Here is a 24,807-nt window from a genome sequence, read left to right as displayed (position 1 = left end):
TTGCACCTTCACTTCTTATCACTGTGGGAGGCTGAGACACATACAGATGGACTGTAATATGCTTGCTATTCTTAAACTACTTATTGTGTTTCAGTTTTTTGATTGGCTAAAATACTTCCTTAATTTTTTTTCGAAGTGTACATGGATGTTAAAAACTACAAGCTTTTGTAAGTTTGACATTGTCTTATTATGTTACACAATCAGTATTTTGAGTCAGTATAGAAGTTCTGCACAGTCAGAATAGTCAGAAAGCACACTTAAAGGGAAAACTGACTAGACTTGGTAAGCAAATACATGTAACGATTACAGAAAGGGTGCAGCTGGGGATGACACCCAGACATCCAGCGTGGTTGATTGGCTTTGCCTTCAATCAGGAGAGGAAAAATGTGAGAGAGGGGTAGTTTTGATGGTAAAACGGGGGCAGAATCTGAATTTAAAAATTTGACTATAGATCAGGCACAGTGGCTCACACCTGTAATCCCAGCACTCTGGGAGGCCAAGGCAGGCGGATCATGAGGTCAGGAGATCGAGACCATCCTGGCTAACACAGTGAAATCCTGTCTCTACTAAAAATACAAAAATTAGCCAGGCGTGGCAGTATGTGCCTGTAGTCCCAGCTACTCAGGAGGCTGAGGCAGGAGAATGACGTAAACCTGGGAGGTGGAGCTTGCAGTGAGCGAGATCGTGCCACTGCACTCCAGCCTGGGTGACAGAGCGAGACTCTGTCTCAAAAAATAAATTAATTAAAATAAAATAAAATAAATTTTTAAAAAATTTTAAAAAAATAGCCAGGCATGGTGGCACAGGCCTGTAGTCCCAGTTACTCACGAGGCTAAGGTGGAAATGCTGCTGGAGCCAGGAGGTCAAAGCTTCAATGAGCTATGATCGCATCACTGCATTACTGCCTGGGTGACAGAACAAGACCCTTTGTCTCCCCCCCAAAAAAAAAAACCAAACAAAACAAACAAACAAAAAAAGAATTTGACATAGGTAACAATAATCTATTGTACATTTCAAAACAACTGCAGAATAATTAGGCTGTTCCTAGCATAAAGAAAAAATAAGGTGATGGATAGCTCAATTACTCTGATTTGATTATATGAATGTATCAAATTATCACATGTACTCTGAAAATATGTATATCAATTATGTATCAATAAAAACTTCAAAAACAAGAATTTGATTTCAGATAGCTAGAGTTTCTGTGTGTGTGTCGTGTGTGATTTTTTCCCCCCATCATGCATATGGATTTCCAAAAAAATCCCAGACATAGTAAATATTATCACATGAATTTACAAGTAATACTACACAGAAGAAAATCAAAGACAGCTCTCGAGGTGTGGCCACACAGGGTGACCACAGTCACCATTCCCCTCAGCAGCGACAGCACAGCACCCAGTGCCTCAAGCAGATGGCTCTCCAGGAACATCAGGTGCCAGTTCTCCTCAGGAAGATGATCAAAGTTACTGGTGGAAGGCCAAGTTATGAACAGAAAACTGGGGGAAGAGAGCCAGGATCTGTCAGAGGGCCAGTGGGAAGAAGTGGGGGTGTAGAAAAGTGAAGCAGCTTGAGTCCACAGAGATTGACCCCCAAGGAGCTTGGAGCCCCATGGAAAGTAGGTGGGAGTGCTTCTCTACTCCCCTCACTCCTCTGACAACGTCCTAGCTGCCAAGCTTCTGAGGAGCCCCTCTGTGCTAGTGACCCAAGACAATGCTATAAGTGGCGATTCAGGAAGTTCCAAGGGACAGAGAACCAGGTTGCTAGCTTGTGCAGGCGTGCCTGTTTCCCTCAGACCCAAACTGAGATGGAGGGTGCCATACTGGTTGTGTACCCATAGTGCCACTGCCCTGCCTGAGACTTCTCTGCTCTAGAGTCACTGCACCACCAGATCTCCTGCAAATATACCCCACAACTGGCTCTGACGTTGGGAAGCACGGAGGACAGGTGGGTCCCAGGGAGCTAAAGGACTTCTGGAGATCTAACCCACAGTGTAGGCTGCCCATAAGGGAGGGGGAGCACAACCCATCAGAGTCCCCTTGGGACAAAGGAAATGCAGGCATAGGGCCAGTCACTGAAGGGGGCAGCACCAATGCCTAGGGACAGTCATAGAGAGGGGGTTATCTCCCACTGTAGACTGTTGCAGACACAGTTGTGGTTCTTCCCACTGGGATTTAGTGCATACACACAAAGCATTTTTTTGTGTGCTTTTTTCAGTGGCTCAATCCTTGCTGAAAGTGAGCCTATGCCACTTGGGCTTACAGGAAGAACAGTGCCCAACTCCCCCTCCTTACACAGAGCAGCAGTGTCCCAGCAATGGAGGACAGACAATTTGTGAAGTTGCTTGCCCTGGAGTTGGGGAAGAGGCCCTGCCCTGAGCCCATTTTGGTAGCAGCTCCCAGAGGGGCATATCTGTGTCCTGCAGCTGCACTGCGGAGCCAAAGGACAAAGTCTTTATGAATTGAAAGTCATGAGTCCTGCAACAGGGGCACAAGAGGGAAGCAAACTTCATTCCTGCTGGCTCAGGACTAAAAGCTGGTGCACCCCCTTACCACTCCCCAAGAGACCCCAATACATTCCAACATGATCACTTCTCACCATCCTTCCCTGCCTTCAGCCCACACTAGGGTAGGTGCTTCCACTCAACATCAGACATCAGTCAACCTATTCCCAATAGCAAGGGTATGGAATCAACTTTAGTGTCCATCAACAGTGAACTGGATAAAGAAAATGTGGTAGATATACACCATGGAATACTACACAGTCATATAAAATAATTAAATCATGTCCTTTGAAGCAACATAGATGCAGTTAGGGGCCATTATCCTAAGTGAATTAATGCAGAAACAGAAAATCAAATACCATGTGTTCTCACTTATAAGTAGGAGCTAGACAATGGATACACATGGACATAAAGATGGAAACAACAGACACTGGGGACTACTTGAGGTGGGAGGGTGGGAGAGGGGTGTGGGTTGAAAAACTACCTATTGGGTACTATATTCACTATTTGGGTTATGGGCTCAATAGAAGCCCAAACCCCAGCATTATGCAATATACCCATGTAACAAACCTGCACATGTGCTCCCTGAATTTACAATAAAAAGGAAAAAGAAAATCAAAGACAAATTAAGGAAAAATTACAGGAGTGCTAATGCTGACTATACCTCATCAAAATGAAGGGTCCCATTCAAAGGACTAAGGTTATGTTTAGCCTTCTCATCTATGGTCCACTCAAGTCGGACGGTCCCTTTTCCTCCTGGGGACCGGACAACTGTCAATGTCACATATGAATCAGGGTCATCGGATGAAAGGGATTCATCAATCATTACCTGAAAGAAGAAAATTCAGTAAGGCCAAACAAGAAAAAAAAAAACAAACAAAAAGAGCAGGATAAACAAGTAGAATCTTATTTCTGTTTACAATGACTGCAGTTTTAAAATTTAGAATGTTACATGTTTTTATCATGTGGCAGAAAAATTTTGTTTTACCAAATCCCACTTTCTATTCCTAGATGCTCAACTAGTTGGCATTTCCTGTCTTCTCTTGCAATTAGGTAGAGCATGTGACTGAATTCTGACCCAGAGAATAGAGGCAGAAATTATTTATGCTGCTAATACTCTTGCCATAAACTCCCACACAAGACCCCACATCCTCTACTTTTCCACTTGGCAGGTGAATGGAGAGGATGCCCAGGACCTAGAAGAGGACAGAACCCCAAGATGCACAGAGTCTAGGGCCTGAGAGCTGCCGGTTGAATAAGAGGTGTCCATAAGCATCAGCCAACTGGGCACTCTGGTGCAGGATTCCTTCATGAAGAAGAAATGCACATTTACTATATGAAGAAACTGAGACTTGGGGGGATCTTTGTTACTACAATCAGGCTCCTCACATAATACAGACCTAAACTGTCCTCTGAATTATCTGTGGTGTACCTACTTTAGTGAGTCAAAATTTAAAAGTGGTTTTATTAATCTGAGATAAAGAGAGAAGATTCAATACATTCATTTACCAGAACTATTTATTTTTTATACAAGTCCTTACTAACAGACCTAATTTAAGTGAAGCACATATGTTGACTCTGTGAAGCAAAGTTCTCATTGAACGTATATCATCTATCTGCTATATAAATAGAAAACATAAGACAATGCTTTCCACTTTCAAGACGGATAGAAGCTTAACATGCAATACAATCTTGTTTTGTTTTCTTCATGAGATTTGCATTGATGCCAAGAGCACAGATTTAGAACAAACTGAAATGAGCTTCTATTGTGTGTCAGTTCTTACTATACCTTATCTTATTCAAGCCTCACAGAAACTCATAGAATCTGAGGGCCAGATATATACATATATTTGGAGATGAGGAGCCTGGAATCTAATTAGGGTATTTTGACTCCCAACTGTTCATACCACTCCTCAGGGACCAGAGATATTTAGTAAGAAAAAAATAGAGAAATCCATTATATAAGTCTTTGATTGCATAGATGTAACATTTTAGTTTAGGTTTCACAAGTAGATTTCTACTTTCTATTTCACAAGTAGAAATCTACTTTCCATCACAAGTAGATTTTCTCTGCTATTCCCAGGGCTTTGGTATACTTACCACATTGCCCTTGTGAACAGCTTGTTAATTTTGATGGATTTATACTAACAGTCTTTTCTCAAGGTACCTCAGCTGTGAATCTAATCTGTGCCACCAAATAATGCTAATAGAATGTTTATTGTGTGCACAATATTGTATATCTTATTAAGGTTAAAAGATAAACTTCATGTTACCAAGAAACTTTTGTGATAGGAAAGATAGGATATAAGCAAGGAATGCAGTCACAAAGGGCTGAGCATCACGCAGCTACTATTATCACCAACAATCAAAATAGACACCGACATCTAATGAATTAAAGCCCAAGCACGGTGCTTTACATATTCAACAATACAGTAGGAATTGGGTAACCTAAATCTTCCCTTTAGACTCTAAGACAAATTGAAAATCTGTAGCTGTAACGATATTATTTCCCAGAACAAGTGTGCTTAACACTAGGTTTAAAACACTAGAGTTTATGACGGCAGTTACAATAAAATGAACAAAAATTATTTATGAATACTAGTCTAGGTCTTCATTTTCTCTAACAGTAAAAGTAGATTATAAACACATTGTCCAGTGCCCAAGTCCAAAAGTTTGATGAAAAACGTTATTGTGAAGTTTCATCAATTGAAGATTTGAATACTAAAACCCTGAACTTGTAATCTAAACTTATAAGCTAAGAGACATTTTATAAAAAATAAATTACATATTCATATGTAATTTTCTGCTGCTTGGGAGATATTCACAGTTACTCCTTTGCCAATCCAACACTCCTTACAAACACAGCTGCCCATTTTTTTTTCCAAGGAAGAGCTCATTGGGCTACAGCAAAAGTTTGTTCTGTCCCTCTTACAGGTCCCATTTTCTTATGAAGTTGAAATTCAATAGCCAAATCATTAGGCAGTTATTTGTTACATTTCAATTTTGGAGCATCAGGAAGTCCAGCCCTTGTAGGCAAGCTGTCAGTCTAGCCTTCCATCCACAGGACAGTAGACAATGGGTATTTCAGCGATTGGTTTATTAATTAAAAGTGATCTATGTGAATTACTGACTACCTGTAAGTGATTAAATGAAGGGAATATGGGGTCAGAAAAGTTGCTAAGTATATGGGGATTATCTAAATATTTTTATGGCTAATTCATACCTTGGAATTTCTTTTGAAAGGTAAGGTCATAATATTATGTCATAGTTATCACGTAATAATAATTATGATGGAATTTATAGTGTTTTACACTTAAAATGTAGTGATAATTTAGTACTAGGTACCAAATCTGGCTGTACAAATACTTAGTTTTCATGATTAATTAGCTTTTTTTCCTCTCTCTCTCTCTTTGTGGCTGAATCAATAATAATTGGGTTCCTTCTTTCAAGTCTTGGAAGTAAACAGCCAACGAGAAGTAAGAGAGAAGAAATCTAGAGAAATACATGAGCTGGGTGGGGGGTGACTGTGGTGTTTTGTTCTATGTAACTCACAACAGACTAGCATAACAGTGGGTAATATAAATCCCTCACCAGTTAAACCCATTGTGGGATGTAACATGCAGACCCATGACAGAATCCTGCCTGTGACCAGATTGGTGGTCTGGCAGTAAAGCAGGCAGAGAATAGGTGGTATGGATGAAAAGTACATCTTGGTCTACTACACCCAATAAACAGGAATCTGTTCCCCTTCGTAATTTCCTGATATTAAGAGCTCACATTACTATCAAACTGTGTGCACAGGCTGGAGGATTGGCCCTTAATTCAATAGCCCACTCAAAAGATCCTTGAGAAGAGACTCATACATGAAGGGTAATAAAGACTTTCTTTCTTTTTTTTTTAAGACGAAGTCTCACTCTGTCGCCCAGGCTGAGGCGCAGTGGCGTGATTTCGGCTCACTGCAACCTCCGCCTCCCGAATTCAAGTGATTCTCCTGCCTCAGGCTCCCAAGCAGCTGGGACTGCAGGCATGTGCCACCACCCCTGGCTAATTTTTGTATTTTTTTAGTAAGACGGGGTTTCACCATATTGGCCAAGCTGGTCTCAAACTCATGACCTTGTGATCTGCCTCCCTCGGCCTCCCAAAGTGCTGGGATTACAGGCATGAGCCACCGTGCCTGGCCTTTTTTTTTTTTTTTTTTTTTTTTGAGATGTAGTCTTTCTATGTCTCCAGGCTGGAGTGTAACGGCGTGATCTCAGCTCACTGCAACCTCTGCCTCCTGGGTTCAAGCGAGTCTCCTGCCTCAGACTCCCAAGTATCTGGGATTACAGGCATGTGCCACCACACCCAGTTAATTTTTGTATTTTTAGTAGAGACGGGGTTTCAACCATGTTGGCCAGGATGGTGTCAATCTCCTGACCTCGTGATCCGCCCACCGCGACCTCCCAAAGTGCGGGGATTACTGGCATGAGCCACCACGTCTGGCCAAGACTTTCGAAACAAAAATGTAAGACACTTTCTACTCAAAATTACATGAAACTCTAGCCTGAAACAAGGCGTTCCCCTGATATATTTAACTTACAGTCTTTTCTTCAAATCCAAATACTCCAAACGGAGAATCATTTTGTGGAATAACAACAGTTACCACAACATCATCACCAAGTCTGCCACCTCCAGCAACAGTGATCAAGGAAATATTGAACATCTCCGTCAATTCAAATTCAGCATCATCAATTACGGTGATTTCTATCATTGCAGTAACCTATGAAAGAAAGGAAGGAAGGGAGAAAGAGAGGGAGGAAAAGGAGGAGGAAGATAGGAAATGAGGAAAGAAATAATGTAATCACAGTTTTTGCTTACATATATTTTAATTTTTTAGTTGAAACCAAAAATCTCAGAAACATGGTACTAAAAAGTAGTTCTTTTTGCTCATTATATTTGTAATACTTTTAAAGTTGTGTATATTTATGGCATGTATATTTATGGCATTTTAAAGTTGTGTATATTTATGGTATTTCAAGGTCAGAAATTTAGTCTATTATTTTCAAGATAAAACATTATTGATGTGATAAGAGTATTATTTACAGATTAAAAACAATAAATCCTTATTCTTAAAATTTTTTTAATGTCATGCAGGTTCTAACACCATTGCACAAACATAAAATGCAGTATGCTTGGTATTAATATTACATGATATGAAACTTACATAAAAATTACCACTGTCTTCTACAATTAAAATAAATCCCATTGGTTTCAAATATTGTTCTTGCAACGTAGTCAAAAAGAAAGGCAGAAAGAAAACCCAAATTTGCTATTCCTGGATGTTTATAATCAGGATTTAGTTCAATTTTTTGAGTCTATATTAAAAGCTTTTATAAACTTATAAATAAAACTTGATCCAGCTTGCAGTTTCACCATTGATCATAAAAATATTCCAATGTTTCTGACACAGACATTTATCAGAAGATGAAGTTAAATCTACCTAAAATCTTTAATTTAACAACAGAGAATAGTGAAAAACCTGGATATCACACTCAGACAGGTAGAAACATGAATAAAATCAAATGCTCAAATAGAAGCTAATTAAATTGCCTGCACCTCAAATCTGTGCTGTAGAATACAGAGTCCCTTCCCTAGAGGATGTGAATTTTAAGAATAAGCATGATCCTAAGGATGCTAGTTAATGATGGAACTTGAACCTCATGCACAGATAAAGTGCTGATAATGTCATTAAAGTTGGAAGGCTGCTTCAATGAATAATCAATGTATTTGTTTCTGCTTTTCACATAAGAATCTCATTGACTTGCATTCCGCTTTTTTTTTTTTTTTTTTTTTTTTTTTTTGAGACAGAGTCTCGCTTTGTCGCTCAGGCTGGAGTGCAGTGGTGCGATCTCGGCTCACTGCAAGCTCTGCCTCCCAGGTTCGTGCCATTCTTCTGCCTCAGCCACCGGAATAGCTGGGACTACAGGTGCCCGCCACCATGCCTGGCTAATTTTTTTGTATTTTTAGTAGAGACGGGGTTTCACTGTGTTAGCCAGGATGGTCTCCATCTCCTGACCTCGTGATCCACCTGCCTCGGCCTCCCAAAGTGCTGGGATTGCATTCCACTCTTTTTACTAGGAAATGTTTCAAGTTCTAAATCTGTTTTAAAAGCTCAGGATTTCAAAAATATTAACAATAATAGGTTTTTCTGTGTAGGAAAATCTATATCTGCATGCTTACCTTTTAACAGCATTTACTACTGCCCCCCATGAGCAACTAATAAGTTGAAGCATACTCTGGTAATTTGTCTAGCCAAAATAAGGCTACCTGTAGATAGAGGTGCTAGTTAAACTTACTAACATTTTCATGGTTGTTCATATGCCTTTTCCACTTACTGATAAAAAAAATTCTATGAAAACATCTTATTCTTACATATTACAAAATGCCAAGTTTACAAAATTTGTAATTCTTGGGGAATGTTTTATAATATTTAAGACTGGTTAGCCTAAATCTAGAATATTGTTTTTCAATTTTTCAAGTTTTAACTATTTTGTTCATTTTCTCTTATTTTAGTCAATTTTTTTAATTATAAAGGGCATTTTAGATATTAAGTAAAAACTGTCCACACTTTTAGTGCAAATTCTAAATAAATATCTATATTTACTGGCATTAAGAAACAAAATAAAAGAAACTAAAGTCCACAGGAAGAGTCTAGTTCATCAGACAGTTTTCTATACATTGTTAGGTACTTCTAAGTCAATTATTATCCTGTTTTGTAACTTCCATTTATTTTAAATGAAACTGGGACAGGGGGTTCAGAAAAGGGTAAGATTGTTGTATCTTTATAAGTCTCTTCCTATGCCCATTAATAAATTGTATTTCAATTAATAATATTTGTTTGATTTAACATAGAAACATTTAGAGTACAATGCATTTAGCAATCACTACTGTACATTCATTTGGTGGATGCCTACAAAATGTCTGAAGCACAACTCAAAAAGGCTAATATGTTAATGACTGGCATACCTGTTTATCTGCAAATTCAAGAATCCCATTAGATGGTTTAAAGTCTTCCAGGCCAGCACTGTCTGGTGATGCTTTCCAATAAACATTTACTGCCCCAAAGCTTCCAGCCAGCCGTACTACAGGAACTTGAAGGACGTTCAAGGGTGGAGGCACCTCATAGGCAGTAATAACTTCCCCAGTGCCCTTTAAGTAAAGAATATAAGTTGAAAGGCAAGATAAAATGGTAACTCTCATAAGTCATCTTTCTAAAGTTATTGTTTCTACTTAACTTTCTATACTTCACCCTTTAAAGTAGAAATTAATAGTCAGATATAAGTATGCATAAAAGGTCTTCTGAACTCATGTTTAATTTAATGAAAGTAAACTTGTTGAATCCTTTGGTCTAGCCCAAAGAGACCTAAGAATTAGTTTATAGGACAAATTTGGTTATTTATCTATTTAAAAATAAATACAGGCAAAGCTAAATGTTTTGCAGGAAACATATTATAAAACACTGGCCAAATCAGCAGGGAGAGGCTTCTGTATGACTGTAAACAAATGAAAGTTCATCTCACTCTAGTAACATGAAACATAAAAATTCCTCTGGGATCGTCATTTTCTTCTATCATTATCTCAGCTATTTCCATTCCAGGCCTCCGCACACTTGGCTGTCCTGCAGAGAAGTCAGAGTTCACCAGGTTCACCTCAGTGATAGTGACAATAAATCCTTCCTCCAATTCAGGAAGGTCATCCTGGGGGATGGGGGAAAAAGATGGTGTTTCACTTTTTTTTTAAGACATTTAACCTGCATTGAATACTTGACATTTTTCAGTAAGGAAATAATTGACTTTGTTCACAGGAATGGGCAGCTCTGTCAAACATAAAAAAGATTCTTGTTATATTTTAATACATTCCCATTGACTACTTCAGAATCTACAGAATATTCTAACTCACTGGTGATGTTTCAATGGAATCTTCACACTCATTAGCAAATAAAATAATTGTTAAAAATCTATCCTGAAATTTTGACCATATTCTATTGTATGTTTTACATATTTAATATCACAAAAGAAAATTTAGGAAACACTGGTAAATGCTACATACATATTTAAAGCAAAAGCTCTAGACTTGAAAACCTAGATATAAGCCTATATTTAATTTTTAAAAATCTCTTACTGTTTTTGCATAATGAAAAATTTCCAGAGATAAAAAATACTCTAAAAAGGGGGGAAAAAACCCTCATTTCTATCCCATCCCTTATATCTTTCCCAAATTATACTCTTCAGGAGATATTATTACCTAAAACCGCTAATATCACTATTAGTAACACTAACATTATATAATATCATATTTATTTAATAACATAATATATTCTATGGTACATAATATATAAGATTAATACTATTTATATAATATAAAACACAACATTTTGTTATTATTTTATAATATTAACACTAATCCACTATTAAAATTTCTTGTGCATCATTACTGATATAGTCACATATTCTCCCCCTCTCTTTCTCTGTTTTTCTCTCTCTCTCCATACATACATGGATAAACACAGATAGCTAAAACCAGATCTAAACCATCTGAAGACTAATCTTGATTCAAGTAATCATATCATGAAAGGAAAATACTGTCCTATTAAATGAATAATAAAAACAACCAGATCGATTTGGGCATTTCATTTGTTGTCATTAGTTTAAAAACTGGCAAAACAAAATTACAGTGGATCCAATCAGATATAATTAATCTAAATTCAGTGCTTCAAAATTCATTCAAACAGTATTGCAGTTCAAGAATAAATACAAGTAATAGACATCATTTTTGCCAGCCAGTTATAAAATATTCATTCATTATTAAATATTCAGGTAGGTGGGAACAGTAGAATACTTATATTTTTATGTTTAAAAGCATCCTTTTATTAAAAAAAAAAGATTTTTACCTACAAGAGCATCACAATTTTACTTAAGAGCATTTTCCTTTATTTTAGATCACATTCATTGCAGCCTTGACTTACCGGCAAAATGGAAACTTTGGCATGAGCTTCTTTTATGTTTTCTTTCATTATTATTATTGTTTCTTGCAATACATAATCTTCATTCTCAGTAGCTTGATTATCGACATGCAGTAAGAAATTGGGTTGAGTTCTCAAGTGAATGGCAATATCCCCAAGTAGTCCTTTATCTCGAGCTATTTGTAACTGAAGAGTGGTGGTGTTTTCTGTGAGAGAAACATGCCATGAGTAAATAGGCTTTTCTATTTGCTGTCAATGCTGTTTCAAGGACCTAGAGTGGAACACTCTACTCTATCCCTTGGAGACAGTTAAGGAAAAATAAGTAAAACAAAGACAATGTATACTCCCAAGGATCATTCTGGGCTTGGTCTTCCTGGTCCCCAAAGTTGGGCAGAGAATCACCATCCACTCCTAGCATTATATCCCAGTCCTAATCCCCCACCTCTGATTCTCTAAAGCACCCTCCTATGTTGCACATGTCATACACTTTAACAGAAATTGCTACAAAGTCTTAGGGAAGTACAGATATGCAGGTTGAACAGAGATGATAATTATAAACACTCAAAAGATTCTTCAAAAAATGAAAAATTATATATACAAAGTCATTTAATGACTAATCATTAAGAGTGATTTTGTTCTTACAGTGATGTGCCTATCATGAGGCTCAAAGTATTTCACAGCACCTAACTTTTATTTCATTGTTTAGACTTTAAAAACTTAATTTGCCATATTAAAGACCCAGGAACATAACCACATGTTGTATTTTTCCCATTGACTATTCAAATGAAAGGTACTTGAAAGCTGGATGTCCATGTTATTATGTGAAAATCTTAGAACCTTCACCAGCAGCTAATATGAATAATTATTTGGGTGATGATTTTAGTATTCAAAAGAGAAACTGACCACTGTACACTTCACACGATAAAATTATTCTAATTACTATCTTGGATTACACAATTAATACCTTTAGTGCCATGTACATTTCATTGTGTTGCTCATTGTTCTCTGTAACTACTCAAAATCTATAGAAAATATAGCTGAGTGAAGAAAGAGAACAGATGAATGATGAAAAAGAAAAAGTAAAATAAACAGTCACCTCTACTGTACTCACAACTAAAATATTAATATTTCTATTATAATGTATCTTTTAAAAGACACCTTTCCTATAACATTACTGCTAGGTGTTTTCACATGATTACCAGATTTAACAACAATAAACAAAAAGGATTGAGTATGACCTGTCAACCTGAAAAAGTCATATAAAAAGAGAAATTTACATTCCTTATAAATATTAGAATTAAATTATCCAATGAAGCTTCTCATTAAAACTTCAAAAACATTTAACAATATTTACCTTTAGGCTCTGCTACTCTAATGAAGACAGACGCAGCATGCCAGCCCACCAACCCAAAAGGTGAGTCATTGGGCAAAGTTGTTATAACAGACTTGCTTCTGTCCTGATCAATAGTAGCACCTTTGTATGAGTCCTCAACCCCTTCTGTAGTGATACGGGTGAGGGTTACAATCACAACCTCTGATAACTCTGGTATATTATCAGCAAGAATGGTCAGAGTGATTGTTGACAGTACCTGGCCTTCAGTAAATGAAATCTAGAATTTTAAAGAAAGAAGATGTTATTTATTTCGTAATTGTCACTATGTAGTAAGAATATTTAAAAAATTGATTTTCTTTTATTAAACCATAACTTAAATAGCAAGAGATATTTAAGCAACATAATAATATGATTCTACAAATCAGATGCCTCTCATATTAACAGAAGATTGTTAGGAAAAAGGAAAAAGCAAACCGTTTATAAACTTTAAGCTAATAAAAAAAAAACAAACATGCAGCCAAATTGTCAAATCCTGGAGCCTGAATTCCATTCTAAGATAAAGTATATAGTCTCTCTGGGAATCTAAGTTCTAGATACCATATACAAAGATCCATAAAAACAAAATAAGGTGGCATACTAGCTTAAAGATTTTTCTCTACAAAACTTTTGCCCGGATTATTTCCTTTGACTAACTGAACAGATATATCACTAAGCAATGAATCAACTAAAACATAGGTGGAGAGAGAAAGATAGGGAGAGATGCAAATCATAGCATCTCTCTTCTCCTTCTGTGTCTCTCCTGTCTGAAGAGTCAAATCCAAATTTGCTAAAAAGCATCTGAAGACCTTGCTGATAGGACTTCTTGAATGTCATTTTTTACTGATTCCCACCTCACACACCACTCTCCAGCAATGCAGCTACAAACTATTTATAATTATTCAAACTAGCATTATAGGCTGATATATCTACCTTTGCTGACATTCATTTTTCCACCTGGAAAAGGCAATGGAGAATATAAATTCAAAAGCTCTATTCAGTCTATCGTTGATGGACATTTAGGTTGATTCTATGTCTTTGCTATTGCGAAGAGTGTTGCAATGAACATACATATGCATGTACATTTATCATAGAATGATTTATATACCTTTGGGTATATACCCAGTAATGGGATTGCTGTATTGAATGGTCTTTCTTTCTTTAGGTATGCAGCCATAAAAGAAAAATGAGATCATGTCTTTTGCAGGGACATGGATGGAGCTGGAGGCCATTATCCTTAGCAAACTAACACAGGAACAGAAAACCAAATACCACATGTTCTCACTTATAAGTGGGAGCTAAATGATGAGAACACATGGACACATAGAGGGAAACAACACACACTGGGGCTTATTTGAGGGTGGAAGGTGGAAGAAGGGAGAGGATCAGGAAAAATAACTAATGGGTACTAGGCTTAATACCTGGATGACGAAATGATCTGTACAACAAAACCCCATGACACCAGTTTACCTATGTAACAAGCTCGCACAGGTACCCCTGAACTTAAAATAAAAGTTAAAAAAATAAATTCAAGAGCTTTATTAATAAAATCAGAGGTCAGAAAACTACTGTCCAATGGCCAAACCCATTTGTCATAAATCAAGTTTTACTGGAACACAACCAAGCTCATTCAATTGCACATTGTCTATCGCTGCCTATATTGTCTGCTAATATTGCTTATATTGCCTAGCACAATTCTACTACAAAGGCAAAGTAGTAGTGAAAGAGACCAAATGGCTCACAAAGCCTAAAATATTTACTATCTGGCCCTTTACAGAAAAAAGATGTACTAGCTCCCTGAATGAAATAATTCGCTCTTCCAAAATATAGTCTATGTTTAAGGTACCATTATATATTTAAATTAGAAACAATTGTAATCATGTTTATATAATAAATGATAATTGGAGAAATATAAATCAGAACATATAGAACCTGACAGACACAACTTACAGTTTTGGTAGCTTACCTAAAGTAAATATTAGATGCAATAGAATTTGCTATAACATTCTTAGTATACAGCAGCTCCAATCACCTTTGAAATAATACAGAAACCTAGAAATGATGAACCATGATATATACCTGTCCTTTTTTTGAGACAGTTCTTCTCTGAAGAACTCTTCAGAGAAGCATTTGGGCAATATACACGGACTAATCTATGAAACCAAAGGCAAGCCAAGAAGACGACCCATCTTCCAGCTAGGAACAAAAGGCTCTCTGATCCCTCTTGTTGTTAATCATGTACTTATTTGGCTCATTCTGTTTCCATTCTTGAACCTCAGCTCCAACTTTATACTATTCTCCAGTAATGGATAATCTCGTAGTCTGCCCAGACCCCTTCTTGGGGCTGATGTACCCATCCCTCAGCTGCTAGGAACAACAGGTTCTGTGCTCCTCATTGGGAATCACCCTTTGCTACAGCAAATTGTCACTCAAGGTTATACCCAACCCTGAGGGTGGCCTAAAGTCAAGGACTGCTAAAATGGGGATATCAATGGCTCAGCTCTAAACTGGGAACAACTCCTAAGTACCAGCTCATCTCCTGAACTCAGTTGCAATCAACCTCAGTTGCAATTGCCTGTGGATCAACTTCTCCCTCTGCACATCCTCACCTTCCTCACATCCTCATAGATGTATCTCCCTAAAATCCTTCTGTCCATAACTCTCAATCTCAGAGTCTATTTACAGGAAACCCAACCTATATCACTCCACAACTCAGATCTACTTTTTCATAAGTCCGACTGTTTTACACAGACTTGTTCCCTACTTACTACTTCCATTGTGCCTAAACCTGGAAACCACATTTTGATCCTATTTAGTTGATTTTATCTTTCTAACAATGTAATGCACCCACAATGTAGCCAACGAATGTACTGAAACTCAAAAAGAATGACTTTTTAAAGGACAATTTTGGCTTTATATTTTTTTAAAAAAGAACAATACCTACAACTAGAAAACTAACCTTAAATTGTATCCCTGTCTACAATGATTAGTAGGAATCCAGTGTTGACATGGTCAAACTCAAACACTTCATCCATAAGGCAGGATTTGGTCCCATACATCACTAGTAACCATAATTTAAAAGTGTCTCCTATAACTTTGTAAATTACATACCACTCCTGAGGTAGGAAATATATCACTAATACTTCCATCAGCTTCCCATGCTATGGTTATACGGCCATATGTTCCTTTTAAGCGTTCAACGTTCAAGGTTACTAGGCTATCTTGCTCCATTTCTTCCACTTGCTTATATAATGAATTCTGAAAAAATACACAGAAAGTCACAAGGGGTTACCTGAAATTAACTAATCAGACTTCTTTTTTTGTCTCATGTTATTATGGATTTGCAAACTTTGCGGTCCTAAGCAACATGACATAGTAAGTGAAAATGACAATTAAAAAACAGTCTCATAGAATGACCATGATTTAAAACACACGTTTGAATAAGTAAAAGACTAAGTGAAAGTAAACAAAAATGTTAATTATTATAGGATTATTTTATGTTTCTGTTTCTATATTTTTCAAATTTTGTTCAGTGAACATATATTACATTAATACTCACAAAGCATGTACTTTTATAAAAGTATTCATAGCATGTAAAAAGTTTGTAGAAGAGAAAGGATACAGAGTCATGAGAGCAGGGAAGCCTTTTTTCCCTGCGTAACTTCTGGCAATCCCACTAGGTCTTTGTTTCCTATTTGTAAAAGAAGAGTTTGACCTATATGGTTTCCAACATCCCATCCATGCATAACAATGTCATGAGAATTACAGCTTTCTCCTTGATCACTGGCAAATGTCTCTTATTCTTAAATTCATATCCTCTGAAATGTTTCTGTGGGCTCTCCTGCCTCCACTGATGGTGTTTCATCCTTAGCTCATGGCCTTTACAACTGTTTTTTCCCGCCTGAAATATCCCTTTCCCTTATGATAGAATTCCTTACTTTCTTTCTTGTTCTCATCTATGCTTCCTAGCCTCTTTCTTTTGTCCCAAACTAATTATCTATTTCTGTGTGACTACAACATTCTTCACCAAACATACACGTCTCTTGTCAGCCATTTCATGAACTGTTCCTCAAAATGAATGCTTCAAAGAATCTCTTCTTACAATACCCCTGGATTTTCCATATGCAGTAAAGCAAGAATATGGAGTGTAAAGATTTTTGAAAGTCTTTCCGTTCAGGTCACTATATAACCTGAAAAGAGATTCCCCCATTAATTTCTTAAAACTTATGAGAGCTTTTACTTAGAATGCTAATTTCAGTAGCGATCCTATTCTTTGGCAATATTTTACACAGCATTTTAACACATTGTTACAGATGTTACACAGTAATAAAATCTTGCTTCAGGCAATCCAACATTCCTAAATAAAATGCCTTGATTTTAAAATATGCACATAATTTATTCACAAAAGTCAATGCCTTTTAAAAAGCCAGCTCTCTCTGGCTCCATGCCCTCCATTAATGAGGGTTAATAAAATGAGCACTTCATGCAGCCAGAACATATTCAAGAAATTCTCATTATCTACTATATCTCATTTTGAAATGAGATTGTCCAGACATAAAAGACCTGTAATGAAGAATTCTACTGAACAGATTGAAAGAATTCAGTATCTATTGGCAATTATTGAATAACAGTAATTTTATGTCTCCAGAACAATTCTGGAACAAGCTTCATAAAGGGAAATCTACCATGCTCAAACAGTTGATGAACAGCATGTGCTCTCCATCTGCTGCAAGGCTGCAGGGCGAGAAGATGAAACTACACAGCAGAACATGTCGGTTCTCACCCCAGGAAGCCCAGCTCTGCCCTACAGACTTGTATAAGGCCTTGAGAAGGCCTTGTAAGTGTTCTGCCTCTCCCACAGAATGACAGGTTCATCCTAAGCCCCTAATGTGTGCCAGACACTTTTCTGGGTGCAGGGATAAAGCTGTGAACACAGCAGTATCCCAGCTCTCATACTCTTCAATTCTAGTTAAAAAAAAAAAAAAAAAAAAAAAAAAAAAAAACCTTGATGATAGACAAACTAGGCAATTATAAGTGTCACAAAGAAGAAACTTTTTATAAGGATAAAAAGAGAATGATGGTGGGGAACTGCAATTTTCCATCAATGAAGATCTTTCTGGTAAGGTGTCATTTTGCAGAGATCTGAAGAAAGTGAAGAAACAAGTGAGTACCTAATAAGAATAGGGGTCCTCTTGTTTCTTTCTAACTCTCCCCACTCACGATCCAGTTCATGTCTTAGGGTTGCCTTCTCCTTCACAGTAGCCACTGGCCATATGTGGCTATTGACCAATTGAAATGTAGTTAGTGTAGCTAGTCTATAAGTGTAAAATGCGCACTAAAATTTGAAGACAAGATATGAAAAATGTAAACTATTTCCTCAATAATTTTATGTTGATTGTATGTTGAAAAAATATTTCAGATACATTGGGTTAAATGAAATATATTAAAATCAAGTGACCTGCTTCTTTCTACTTTTTAAAAAATGTAGGCTGCTAGGAAACTTAAATTTACATATGAGGCACACATTATATCCCTACTGGGCAGAGATGCCTCAGAGGAAGCTGATCTATGCTTAGCTCCAGGAATGGACCAGATTGAGTAGCAGTGCAAACTTCTGACTCTTGCATGCAATAGACACAAGACTTTAAGCACATCCAAAACTCCTCATCTTATCCCCTAAACCTGCTCTTCCTATAGTCATCCATATCTCAATGAGCAGCAAATTCATGCTTCCCATAGCTCCATCATTTATTACTGTAATAATTCCTAACTGGTCTATTTCTGTCCTTGCTTACTTACAATCTATTCTCTATACAATGGTCAAAGTTGTTCCTTCTAAAATATGAGTCAGATCATTCACTTTTCTACTCCTCCCCTTCAAAAGCTCTCTAATTCCCTCAGGGCCCAAATTCATTACAATGCTAATGGGCTTATGCAGGAAAGTGTTCACACAGCAGACCTGACTGCTATCCTTAAAGGCTTGTTCACAGGTCTGCTTTCTGCTGGTGTCTGGGATCTTGGATTTCAGGAGAGTTCCCATCATTCTGGAATTATTAAGCGGCTCCCAGTGCCTAAACTGCGTAATAGTTGTGGTTTATGCTGAACATTCATTTCTTTCTGAGAGTCTAGAATTTTGGTATGTGCCAGGCAGAGGGTGCCTGCATGATCAGACCCCAGTAAAAATCCTGGGCACTGAGTCCCTAGTATGCTTCCCAGGTTGGCAACATTTTATACATGTTGTGACAACTCAATGCTGGGGAATTAAGTGTGTCCTATGTCAATGGATGGAGGTAGGAGGGGGAATCTTAGAAGCTTGCCCTGGCTTCCTCTGGACTTTACACCCCATGAGCTTTTTCCCTTCAATGATTTTATTTTGTATTCTTTGCTGTAATAAATCATAGCCATGGGTATGACTAAATGCTAGGTCCTGTGAGCCCTCTTAGTGACTCATTGAAACTGTGGGTAGTCATGGGGATCCCTGACACAGAGCCCTGGCCCTGCACCTGTTGAACCTCATCCCCTATCACATGCAGACATCAGCCACAGTGGCCTCCTTGTTGCTCCAGATGGGCAGGGCTGCACTGCAGGGCCTTTGCTCTTGCTGATGGGTCCTTCTGCTTTAAATGTTCCTACCCCAGATATTACATAGCTCACACCCTCATCCCCCACTGGTCTTTGTCCTTCTGTCATTTCCTCCAAACAGCCCTTACTGATCATCTTATTTTAGATTTCCCCACATACAACCTCCACTCCCCTCCCTTGCATTCTCCATCTGCCTTCCTTGCCTAACGTTTCTTCATAGTACACTCATCAACATCAGATATAGTACATATTTTCTTATGTCTGTGTTTACTGTCTTTCTCCCCTTGCCCTCTCTAGAATTTAAGGACCATGAAAATAAAGAATTTTACCGTTTTATTTTCTAACATGACTCTAGCATCTGAAACAGTATCTGGTACATAACAAGCATTTGTTAAATAACTGCTGCATGAATTAATGAACGAATGAGTGAGTGGGCTTGTTACCCAGTTCTGGACAATGAGACATAAGCCATTTTCTAGAGTCTTTTGGGAAATATCTTCTTTACTTTGAGAATCTCATAAAATATCTCTCTCTGCCCCAAATGAACGTGAACAGGAGCATAGTAACCTTAACAATAACATCAGCTTTCAAACAACCAAATGAAAGTCAATTTTGTGATGGCAAAGTAGAGAGATGGAAACAATATAAGCCAAAATGACATGGTAGAGTCATCCAACTAACCCCGAAGCTCACCTTCTCTGAGGACATGCTCTTGGTGTGTAGGCAAATTTGGGTTAGGTTTTCCTCATATGAAAAACATTTCAGAGAAAGATACATGATAGCTGCAGCTATAACTCGAATTAAGAAGTAAGATTCACTTTGCCAAAAGGACTAAATGATGCAACTAATAGATGTCCTTTTGCTTGCTGATAAAGAAATATGAAGTCTGGGCACGGGAGTGACTTAGGATTTGCATGGTTCTCTTTCCTCAGGAAAAGACATCTACATGTCCAACATACATATAATTACAACCCTCTCTCTCTCCTCCACCCTCCCCCTACCCCACCTCTCATTCTCTTCCCCTCTCCACAGAAGTAACAAAGCATAACAGGAGAGTAATATATTTGTATGTGATATGTATATCACACAGTATATATTGTATTTAGCATCTATTTCATCCTTTCTCTCTGGTAACAGAGCTAACAGCAGAGCCAAACTTTCAGACCAAGATCAACTTGTAACATTTCAAAGTCAATCCTATAAAAGGAATCTGAAAATAACAAAACGATTAGGACAAGTTGACTCAGAGTCCAGTGTGTAAGACTATAAATTGCAAAATGTCAGTAGAATTCATCTTAGAATGCACATAAAAGGGAGGCAGGGGAAAGGGAAGGGAGAGAGGCTGATGATACTCAAGCTATGACTTGTTGAGTGCTAATAATAGCTAATACACAAATACAATAAATAAAACACTTTGCAGTGCAAGTGTGGGGGTCATCAGTATCATTACCTGAGCAAATGCAACAATTCCATAGGCATCATCATTAGACAGAATGGTTATTGTTACAGAATCATTAATGCCAATCTCTGCTCCTCCTTTGGGATTTTTAAGTTGAACTTTGAAGGATTCTTCTTTTTCTGGAACTGTATCATCAAGGATATTTACTGCTATTGTAGCTTCTCTGTCACCAGGTTCAAATATCAGTTCACCTGAACTACCATAAGAAGCATATACAGAATAAGTCAACTACAACAAATTTAAGATATACACATAGTAGACTACTCATTACATTAATTGATATTAAAGGTTTGGAAGAATCACATTTCATAACTAAAATTTTAATCCAAAATATTCATGTAATACTGATTAACTTGGTAGAATAGATATTAGAAATATGGATAATAACCAAATTTCAGGCTGATAAATAGCTCTTATATTTTATATATTTTTCAGTCACTAAATAAAGACTTGGCAATGAGCTGTCATACAAAATTACAGTGAGCATAAAGATACTTAGCATAAAATGTTGAACCTACCTAGGAATAAAATCAGAATGGCTGGAAATGTAAGCTAGCTCATATATATGTGAATGAGCTCCCACTAGAGCTATTAAATTCTTGCTTGAATTAAGGGACTTTACTGTGACAGAAGCCACATCATAAGCAGAAGGTACTTCCAGAACAAAAGAGAATTGATTAAGCTCCGAATTCCAGCAGTAAACAGCAGACATATCTTGGCCAATAAGAAGTATGTGGGCTGCAGCAAGGAAAGAAAAAACAACTTGAGTGAGATGTAAACTGTCACCTCCCACACTCCCTGCATCGGTTCCAAAGAAAAATCTTCCAAAATCTCAAAGTTCCATTGTTATTTCTGAGGTAACAAAATATACTTCAATTTCTGAAATAACTGGATGTAAATAATAATTTTTTAAGTGCTTTAGAATGATCAAGCCAGCTTGATGAGGTATCCATACCCATTTAATAGAAAAGAAATTACTGACTGCTAAAACCAAAACTAATTTTAAACTCTTTTATATTCATCTTAATATTTATTAGATAGCATAGTAGGATATTTTAAAAAGTGAAACATACTCATAATCCCATCATGAAATGTTTCATTTTCCTTTCTAGTTACCATTCATATGAATTCATAATTGACACAGTTATAAACAGTATAAATACAAAAAACTCTTAATTAACAATATTACACCATGTCTATACTATTACAGTTTTCTATGTTTCTACATAGATTACAAGTCTATAATTACAGTGCATAGATAATATATATGGTTGATCAAAATATATTTAATAATTTCCCTACATTTGATATTTGTTATTGTATATTTAATTATTAAATATTAAGTAGAGACGGAATTCTTCATGTTAATTATCTTCACTTGATAAATTCTTCAAGTTAATTAATTAGGCCAAAGGATATGAACAAATTTATGACTCTTAAAGTATATTCTTCAAATGTTTTTGAAATGTTATCAGGAAACCATACTTTTGATAGTTCAAAGCAAGGCTGGGTGCAGTGGCTCACACCTGTAATCCTAGCACTTTGGGAGGCCAAAGCAGGAAGATTACTTGAGCCCAGGAGTTCGAGACCCGGCAACATAGTGGGAGCCTGTCTCTACAAAAAACAAAAATTAGCCAGGCATGGTGGCAAGCACCTGTGGTCCAAGCTGCTTGGGAGGCTGAGGTGGCAGGATCGTTTCAGCCCAGGAGGTCAAGGTTGCAATGAACCATGATCATGCTACTGCACTCTACCCTAGGCAACAGAGTGAGATCTTGTCCATATATATATATATATATATATATATATATATATATATATATATCAGTTAATAGGGTTGCTTCTAAAAAACAAGTAAAAAATAGCCAAAGGACATATTTATATCTACACAAGTTAAGAAGGAAGGGGGCTTACTATGTTATATACAATACTAAATAATTTCCAGACTTAAATAAAACTGGGAGAAAAAATGAGAAATCATAGAAATACATGCACAAATTCCAGTACTTAGATAAACACATTGGAACATAAAGATATCAAATGAGGCCGGGCAAGGTGGCTCACGCCTGTAATCCCAGCACTTTGGGAGGCCAAGGGGGGAGGATCACGAGGTCAGGAGATCGAGACCATCCTGGCTAACATGGTGAAACCCTGTCTCTACTAAAAAATACAAAAAATTAGCTGGGCATGGTGGCGGGCACCTGTAGCCCCAGCTACTTGGGAGGCTGAGGCAGGAGAATGGTGTGACCCCAGGGGGCGAAGCTTGCAGTGAGCCGAGATCACGCACTGCACTCCAGCCTGGGCAACACATCAAGACTCCATCTCATAAAAAAAAAAAAAAGATATCAAATGAGATTGGTTAGATATTAAAATAGCACCAAAAATAAGAAACTATGAGCCTCTTCTACAATTTTAGCCCATAGGTTACAATGGGAAGCCCCATATCCTTACTCTTATATATCAAGAATTACTGATCATGCTTATTTATAGTAATGGACTTAAGTACTATCACACTTTAGCAAACATTGCATAAAAAGTTAAGGCAGTCAAAAGAAAGGTTACCAATAAACTTGCATTTTAAATGGTCATATATTTTTCATAAGGTTTTATAAAACTGGAGACACTGAGTAAAATAATTAATTCAGGGGCATCTCAACATCTCTGAAGTTTAAAATGAGCTGATTCATTAGTCTCAACCAAGATAATCTCTGCCTGTAGTAAAATGACCTTCTATACTTATGGACTTCCAATGTATATCAGCAAACCAAGACCCTCCTCTAAATTCTATAATCAGTAGTGCTTACTCTGCATGTGAATGGCAAACTTAACATATTCCAACCAATCATTTTCTCTACCTCTGAAAGCCTGGTCCTCTCCCAAGTAATCACCACCACAATAGTTACAGTACTACCATTCACCCACCAGTTGCAGAAATTAGGGCTCATCTTTGACATCCTATTTCTTGTCTCCCTCCGTATCTAATCTATCACCAACAGCTGTGGTTTTACTTGTGAGACTACAAGTAACTTCTCTAACCTGCATCACCTACCACTTTCCAAGCTTCATCATTCAACATCTCTAAAGAATGTGCCTCCAGCTCTTTCTCAGACATCTTCTCTTCTAAGTTTTTCCTTCATGGCAGCCACACATGCATGCACAACCCATGCGCACACACACACATGCTCTCTTTCTCTCTGTCCATCTCTCTATCTCCACCTCCCCATCACCTCCTCAAGAAAGGCATCCCAATACTCTTAGGATAAAGACCATAATCCTTTAAGTACCTATCTGATTACATCTTCAGTTAAACCCAGTATCACTGTTTCCTTACTGTCTGCATTTGGGCCACATTGGTCCCTTTCTAGTTCCCTAAAAGCACATGCTCACCACCACCACCTGACCTCTCTTTGCCTAGAGCCTGATCCATCATCAACTCTGCCTCTTCAACTCCTACTCAACACATAATTATCAATTAAATGATTCTTCCTTAAGTAAGTTTTCTGGGCATCTCTTAGACCAGGGCAAGTCCTCTCATTTTGTAGTATGAAAGTATTCTATTTTTTCATAACAGCTATCCATTTATAACCAGAAACGTATATGTATGATTATACATAGTATCTCTCTTCCCTGCTACATGTAAAACTTCTTCAGGGCAGGGTTTATATGTAGTTTTGCTTACCCTTGTTTCCCCAGGGTCTACCAATGTGCTTGGCACATAATTGCACTTAAAAATATCTATTAACTACTAAAGGAGAAAAGGGTGAAAGGGAAGATAAGTTTATATGTCCTTGTAGTCTTTGTCATATTCATTCTTCTTCTTCCATTTAAAGAATTCAGTCACCACCCAATAATCTGTCAAGTCATTAACCAGAATAAATATGTGATCCTCATAGTTATAG

General features: G+C 37.3%; 1 protein-coding gene across 1 annotated transcript in view; it reads right to left on the bottom strand.

Moving 5' to 3' along the window:
- The window catches only part of ADGRV1 (adhesion G protein-coupled receptor V1), a 602,359-nt gene that overhangs the window by 395,556 nt on the left and 181,996 nt on the right, over positions 1–24,807 (bottom strand). The window contains exons 51-59 of the mRNA XM_003261601.2: positions 21,430–21,649; positions 20,903–21,107; positions 15,982–16,128; positions 12,856–13,111; positions 11,505–11,707; positions 10,060–10,236; positions 9,506–9,688; positions 7,080–7,259; positions 3,165–3,329 (exon numbers count right to left, since the gene is read on the bottom strand). Coding sequence (XP_003261649.2) covers positions 3,165–3,329; positions 7,080–7,259; positions 9,506–9,688; positions 10,060–10,236; positions 11,505–11,707; positions 12,856–13,111; positions 15,982–16,128; positions 20,903–21,107; positions 21,430–21,649 — 1,736 coding nt within the window. The remainder of the gene's footprint in view (positions 1–3,164; positions 3,330–7,079; positions 7,260–9,505; positions 9,689–10,059; positions 10,237–11,504; positions 11,708–12,855; positions 13,112–15,981; positions 16,129–20,902; positions 21,108–21,429; positions 21,650–24,807) is intronic.

The sequence above is a fragment of the Nomascus leucogenys genome, chromosome 2 (assembly GCF_006542625.1).
Source record: "Nomascus leucogenys isolate Asia chromosome 2, Asia_NLE_v1, whole genome shotgun sequence".
Taxonomy (NCBI): Eukaryota; Metazoa; Chordata; class Mammalia; order Primates; family Hylobatidae; genus Nomascus; species Nomascus leucogenys.
Note: the sequence above shows the minus strand (reverse complement) of the source record. Positions and strands in the feature narration are given on the sequence as shown.